The sequence below is a fragment of the Mercurialis annua genome, linkage group LG7, assembly GCF_937616625.2.
Source record: "Mercurialis annua linkage group LG7, ddMerAnnu1.2, whole genome shotgun sequence".
Taxonomy (NCBI): domain Eukaryota; kingdom Viridiplantae; phylum Streptophyta; class Magnoliopsida; order Malpighiales; family Euphorbiaceae; genus Mercurialis; species Mercurialis annua.
The window spans coordinates 41,182,811-41,190,376 of NC_065576.1; the positions used below are offsets into that span (position 1 = coordinate 41,182,811).

General features: G+C 38.5%; 1 protein-coding gene and 1 pseudogene across 1 annotated transcript; both read left to right on the forward strand.

Annotated features, from left to right (window-relative positions):
- Positions 1–216: 216 nt before the first annotated feature.
- LOC126655980 (11S globulin seed storage protein Ana o 2.0101-like) lies at positions 217–1,941 on the forward strand (annotated as a pseudogene).
- A 306-nt stretch (positions 1,942–2,247) lies between these two features.
- Positions 2,248–3,023, forward strand: LOC126655982 (uncharacterized). Its single transcript, XM_050350407.2, has 2 exons — positions 2,248–2,519; positions 2,604–3,023. The coding sequence occupies exons 1-2, from the start codon at positions 2,404–2,406 to the stop codon at positions 2,923–2,925; spliced, it is 438 nt and encodes a 145-aa protein (XP_050206364.1). The 5' UTR covers positions 2,248–2,403; the 3' UTR covers positions 2,926–3,023.
- The last annotated feature ends 4,543 nt before the right edge of the window (positions 3,024–7,566 follow it).

Below are 7,566 nucleotides of genomic sequence, written 5' to 3' on the forward strand. Positions count from 1 at the left end.
GAAAACTAAATAGTTTTGCGTTGCCTGCTCGTCGCGCCACAACTCGTCACAAAAGACTAAAATTTCACAACCCCTTTTGTTTTCATGTTTTAAGATGGAAGACACATGCCCAACCTGAATTTATGAGGTGTGATCATCCATGCATATCGAACACTTCTTTCTCTGCTATAAATACCAGACTCTACTTCCACATTTATCACCACCAATTTTAGTAGCACCATGGCTAAGCCTGCGATCCTAGTCTCTCTTTCTCTCTGCTTTCTTGCTCTCTTCCATGGATCGCTAGCTAGCCGTTCGTTTCAGATGCAAAATGATCAGTGCCAACTCAACAGGATCAATGCTCTTGAACCTGATAACCATATTCAGTGTGAAGCTGGAACCATCGAGTCATGGAATCCCAACCGCGAACAGTTTCAATGCGCTGGTGTTGCTGTTAACAGGCATACCATTGAGCCCAAGGGTCTTTTGTTGCCAGCTTACCACAATGCTCCACAACTTGTCTACATTGTCCAAGGTATACTCATTGATTTATGAGAAATTAATTAAAAAAGCAAAATTCTTTAATTCTGCTAGCTTGTGATGATTCCATTGGTTGATTCATTTATCAAATGCAGGTAGGGGTATGCTTGGAGTGATGCTTCCTGGATGTGCTGAAACATTCCAAGAATCTCAACAGTCTGCTGGCAGCAGAGGCAGCACCGATAGGCCACAAGAACAACACCAGAAAATTCGCAATGTCCGTCGCGGCGACATCATTGCTTTGCCTGCTGGTGTTTCTCACTGGTGCTATAATGACGGAACGAACGTCTTGTTGCTGTTAGTGTATATGACACCGCCAACAGCGACAACCAGCTCGACAATAACCCCAGAGTAACAAACAGCAACATATATAACACTATTATATAGTATTGATTAATTAAACTAATTAAGTGTTTTGTTGCAGAGCTTCTATCTTGCTGGTAATCCAGAAGATGAGTTCCGAGGATCTAGACGCCAGGGTGAACGCGGACAGAGTGAATTTTCTAGACGCCCCACTAGGGAGCGAACACAAGGATCTTGCAATAACATGTTCTGCGGGTTGGACTCGAGTCTCCTAGCGGAGGCATTCAACATCGATGAGCAATTGGCAAGAAAGCTTCCGAGCGAGAATGACAACAGAGGCAACATCGTTAGAGTCGAAGGCGACATTGAGGTGACAAGACCCTCTAGGAGTCAACAAGAGAGAGAGGAGCTAGAAGAGCGCGAGTATGATCGCCGACCAGTACCTGTCAATGGCATCGAGGAGACATTCTGCACCATGAGATTGAAGGAAAACATCGCCGATCCTTCACGTGCCGATGTGTTCGTCCCTGAAGTTGGCCGCTTGAGCACCGTCAACAGCCATAACCTCCGTATTCTCCGTTCTCTCCAACTCAGCGCTTCCCATGTTGTCCTCCGCAACGTAAGTTAAATAATTTTCCATTTCTTGCATCAGAATCAATTAACAAGCAGTAATTCACCGATGTTACTGTTGACAGAATGCTATTAGACTGCCACACTGGCACATGAATGCACACAGCGTTATATACGCCATCAGGGGCCAAGCCAGGATTCAGATAGTTAACGAAAACGGTAACAGTGTCTTCGACGGCAGTGTAAAAGAAGGACAGGTGTTGACAGTGCCGCAGAACTTCATGGTGGTGAAAAGAGCAGAGAGCGAAAGATTCGAATACGTGGCCTTCAAGACCAACGACAACGCCATGACATCCGACGCTGCTGGCCGCACCTCAGCCCTGCGAGCCATGCCTCAGGATGTGCTAGCCAACGCATTCGGAGTTTCTATCGACGAAGCAAGAAGGATCAAATTTAACAGGCAGGAGACTACTTTTGGTCGATCAAGGTCTGAGTCTGGAAGGAGAATTGCTTAATTTAATTCAAGGAAATGTAAATTAAGAGGAAAAAAGACTTAGAAAAATAAAAAGAGACACAGTAAATATGGTCTCTGTTGTTAGTCTTGCAAGTAGAAACAGAGCTTCTTCTACTTGCCAATAAATTAATAAACTTGTCTATTTAATTTCGTAAACATTAGAAACACAAGAAACGAACAACTTCAGCATTACAAAGTACAAACAGCAGTTTGAATTGTTTTACTGACTTAGTTTAATATTTGATTTAAATTTTTTAAGGAATCAATAAGCAACGGAAAAATGTGAGGGTAATATCGTCTTTAGGACTCGATTAAAAAAGAATAGTTTTCAAATCTCGAAGTTAGATCACAACAAAACATCTCCACCTGGAAAAACAAAAAAGAACACCACCACACACGCTGTCTGTTCTATTATGCCCTACCCATTCATCTGAATCTAAATCTCACACTCCAACAGAAATACATTAATGGAAACTTAGATTTTTAATCAAACAAAAATGAAGAAAAAACTCATTCTTCTCACTCTCTTTATCACTCTTTTTGCTGCTAATAACGCATCAGCTTCACGGCCTGCTTTTCTCTTCTCAAGAACCACAGGAAGATGCACTGCCCAGTAAGTTCTCAACTCTTATTCTCTTTTTCTCGGGTGAGTCAAGTTGAGCGAGTTGACTCGGTTAACGGTGTTAAAATTGTTTAGGTACTGGAGTAGCAGGACCGAGGCATGGCCGAGGATGGTGCCGCAGACATCAACGGTCTCCAACATTTTCGGTTCAAGAATATTTGAACGGTACAGATCTGGTTTGACTTTGCTTGAATCGACGGCTAGGAATGACGATGAGAATGTGTTTGTTGGGCTGTTGAAGCAGGCGATTGCGGCGCTTTTGAACTCTTATTCTAGGAAAGGATTTGGTTATTCTGCTTGGGAAGTGAAGAGTATGTTTATTCAAGGTTTGGTTTCTGAAGAGGCTGCTGCCAAACTGGCTCAAAGTTTCTCTCTTGCTAATGAGGCTTGTAATTAATTGGTGGAATTTAATTTTAGAATTAAGAGTTTGTTATAAATTATATATATTTGCATTCAGGTTCAAATCAAATCTAACTGAAATTTTTATTTTTTTTATTAATTCTGACTTTGGTTTGATTGTTTTAGTTCAGTTTGTATCAAAATTGGATTAACTTTTAAGATCAAATGGAATCAAAAAGAAAAGTTTTATAATTCTAAATCAAATCGAATTAACTTCAAAATCAAACTAAATTGAATTTATCGATTCAATGATTACATATGGAAAATTTAGTATAGATATAAGATGGTGATCTTTCAGGGATTACTAAGTTGAAATTTTACATACAACACTATGTATTAAGTCAAACAGTTCGGTGTTCCTTTCTTCTTCCTTTTTTGAAATAAAAAGTTATATTAATCAAAAGCTGATTAATCAGCCAGTACATATAATTTGATAATCGAAAGAATATATGTCCCAACCAATTAGATAAACTAAAATAATCATATACTATTATATAAAAATTTTTATTATAATTTCTTTTTTTGCTAAAAGATAATAATATATAAATATATAAAAAGAAAGACCATCTTAAATAACGAAACTAAAAGTGGACTTAGCGGCTACTAATAGAGCCATCCAATTACACATTCGTTTAACAAATCATAATACCAGTGCCTGAATAATTTGTTAAACGAACGGTAGCAATATAAAACAATAAAATTTAAAAATGAATTTACTTACCGTTGATGTCGACTAGAGTATATAAATATTACCTTAATTTTGTAGAACGTAAAATTGAAATGTCGGGATGATTCAGAACAAGACACACCGGCATAGCGTACCTGATCATTTAAATTAAAAAATAATAATATAAAAACAATTTAATCTTACCTGATAATAGCGAAGTTCCACCACTTGACGACATAGGACGGGAGCTAGAGGGGCCATTTGAGAAGCCCCTCTTGCCCAAGTAAATACTGTATATAAACACCCACAAAGGGGAAATAAACACCCAATTGGGGATGAATAAAGACAACAAACTATCAAAAGCAACTTGATAAGAATTGACAATGATATGAAATAACCGGTCAAAACAAAATATTCAATAATACAAGCTTCAACCTGTAATTTAATTTGAATAATTTGAAATATATATGAAGATTTTGATTCTAAAAAACAAAAGAAGTGGCTAATTGAGGGAGTTGAAGAAAAATATTTTATCAGAACAAATCATGCAGAACCATAAAGGAATTAGGCAGAATTGTAGAAAATTATACCATAATTGCAGAAAACTAAAGAAAAAATGAAGAAAAACTGTAGTAGAATTAATGAAACCAAGAAAAAAAAAATTAAAAAGAAAAACAAGATTTGTAAATCACCGAAGTATGAGTACAGAAAATCAAGCAGAAAAAAAAATAGATATAAAAAATGATGGTTTGATAAAAGAATAATGGTTATCAAGGATTTCCGTCCTATCAGCTTGTGTTCGGTCATGTACAAGCTCGTGACTAAAATTATCACTAACAGACTCAAAAGTATTATGCCTCATGTTGTTAGTCCCACCCAAGTGAGCTTTGTTGCAGGTCGTAATATAACTGACAACATTATCATTGCGCAGGAGGTTATCCATTCCATGAGATCCAAAAAAGGTAAAGAAGGCTGGTTCGCTATTAAGGTGGACCTTGAAAAAGCTTACGATCGTCTGAACTGGAACTTCATTGCAGACACTCTCAAGGACGTTGGATTTCCTTCTCATCTTATTAATATCATGATGCACTGCATTTCGACTTCTCGTATGAAATTAATTTGGAACTCGACTGTTTCTCAGGATTTTAAACCTTCTAGGGGCATCCGTCAGGGGGATCCCTTATCCCCTTATATTTTTGTTTTATGTATGGAACGTTTGTCCCAAAGAATATGTCTTGCTATTCAAAATGGCGACTGGCGTCCCATTCGTTTGAATAGAAATGGTCCTAATATTTCCCATCTGTTTTTTGCAGATGATTTGGTCTTGTTTGGAAAAGCTAAGGATGGTCAAGCTCATGTCATTAAATCCATTCTTAATGAGTTTTCTAATGCTTCAGGTCTTCGTGTTAGCCTGAACAAGACCAAGATATTTTTTTCGCCTAATGTGGAGGTCCGTTGTGCAGATAGCATCAGTTCTTTCTTGGGCTTTCAAAAGGCTCAAAATCTTGGAAATTACCTTGGCGTTCCCCTTTTACATTCTCGAGTTTCAAAGGGAACTTATGCGTACATTCTGGAAAAGATCCAAAACAAGCTCTCAGGGTGGAATGCTAATCTTCTCTCCTTCGCTGGTCGGCTTACTCTTGCTAAGTCAGTTTTGACGCAAATTCCTGGATACACTATGCAAACTACTTCGCTACCTAAAGGGCTATGTGATCAGATCAACCGTCTTATACGTAGCTTTGTTTGGGGTACGACAGAGGGAACTAACAAGCCGCATCTTCTTAAATGGACTGATATGTGCATGCCTTGTAAAAATGGTGGTAGCGGGATTCGTGATTTGAAAAAGCAGAACAACGCTTTTCTCATGAAACTTGGATTTTCCATTCTCACTAAACCAGACCTTTTCTGGGTTCAAGTGGTGAGGAATAAGTATGGCTGGATTCGCCATGGTAACTCTTGCAAAGCCAATAGTCGCAGCTCAAGTCTTTGGCGGAACATCTGCCATCTATGGGACTATATTTCTCTTGGCACCCACTGGTCTATTGGTGATGGTCATTCCATTAATTTTTGGAAGGACAATTGGCTTGGAGATTGTGGCCCTCTCCATTTGTTGACTTTCTCTCCTTTGAATGATGAAGATCTGATCAAAAAAGTAAAAGATGTTGTTTTGGATGGCCTTTGGGATTGGAGTTATCTCTCTAATTTGCTTCCTTCTTCTATTCTTCTTAATCTTGCGGCTGTTAAGCCTCCGATGAATTCTGCTCATAAAGATCACATGTTCTGGGGTTTAACAAATTCTGGAAATTTCAGCGTGGGCTCTGCCTATCAGCTTCAAGATTCTGAAATGTGGGAAGAAGAACAACCTCTCTGGAAGTCCATTTGGAGCTGGCCTGGTGCTCAAAGAGTTCAGACATTCCTCTGGCTTACGGCAAAAAATAAACTGCTAACTAATCAAGAAAGAGCAAGGAGACATATGTGCAATGACTCTACGTGTACTGTCTGTGGTGATCCTGTTGAAAGCAGAGATCATGTGTTTCGACACTGCATTATCGCAAGGGAAGTGTGGCATAAACTGATCCATCCTAACCAGTATTATGCGTTTTTTAATATTCCATTTTCTGATTGGTTTTTGGGTAACTTGCAGGTGCATAACCAAGATCCAAAGGCTAATTGGAGAGTTGTTTTTGGAATCACTTGCTGGTGCTTATGGCAGCAAAGGAACAATTTCATATTCAACAGTGATAATCGCAGCTCTGATGAGATCTTTCACTCTGTTAATCGTATGGTGAGCTACACCAACAAAGCTCAAGATTATGTTCTTCTCAGCAACCCAGGCTTGGGCCCAAAGAAGGAGCTGCTGATCAACTGGATCCCTCCTCCGCTGAACTGGATTAAAATCAACACTGACGGCGCAGTCCGCTCTCCATCTAATAGTGCAGCTTCAGGAGGTATAGCTCGTAATAATAATGGAGACTGGCTGTTTGGTTTTAGCAGGAATATAGGCCGTTGCTCTGTCCTTCAAGCTGAGCTTTGGGGCGCCTTTGATGGATTGGAAATCGCTTGGTATCAAGGTTACAGACACATCATTTTAGAGATGGATAGTAAGCTTGCCGTTGAAGTCCTCCTCAAAGAAGATGGTAGTTATAATGCCAATACGTATCTGCTTTGTAACATCAGAAATATGCTTAAGAGAAGTTGGCAAGTGAGTGTTTGTCATACGTATAGGGAAGGAAATCGGTGTGCAGATTGGATGGCAAATCTTGGTTTTTCTCACGACCTTGGTCTTGTTTCTTACGAGTCCAACTCTGGTTATATTTCTAGGCTCGTCTCGGAAGATATTCTGGGCGTCGCTCTTCCTCGCATGAGTAGGAATTTTTAGTCCTCTGGCCTTAGCCAGCCTTTTGTTTCAAAAAAAAAAAAAAAGAATAATGGTGACAGTGGCGAAGGAAATGGCTGTAACTAAAATCTAAATTTAAAAACTACAAAAACTCCTCTTTAAACAATTTTCACTTATCTCCATGTCAGATTAGTAGTAATCTTTCAATAATTAAAGTTGCCACTATGGACTTTCATTCACTGCATAAACAATAATTTGTTCCCAAGATAAAATCAACTTGTTGAAGGTTTTTTATCAGACTCACTTTTGAGGTTTTTCATAAACATGATCAATTTTATTTAAATTCACTATGAGGCATGATACTTATAGTGCATATGTGATTCGCTCATGCAAAATAAGAGAATCAGAAACGTCTATGAAGCCGCCCAAAATCATCAAGAAAAAATTCATCACCACACTGTTTATCTCTTAATTACTAGACTATTTATGCAGTTCTGCTTGAAATGGGAAGATTAGAAGTTGATTACAAACTTTATGAATTCATTCAATTTCATTATTATGGAGGGCTTTATACATAAATCTAACTTAAGTGGATATTGATGAAAGCATGCAAAAGAAACAAAAAATAATTGAAG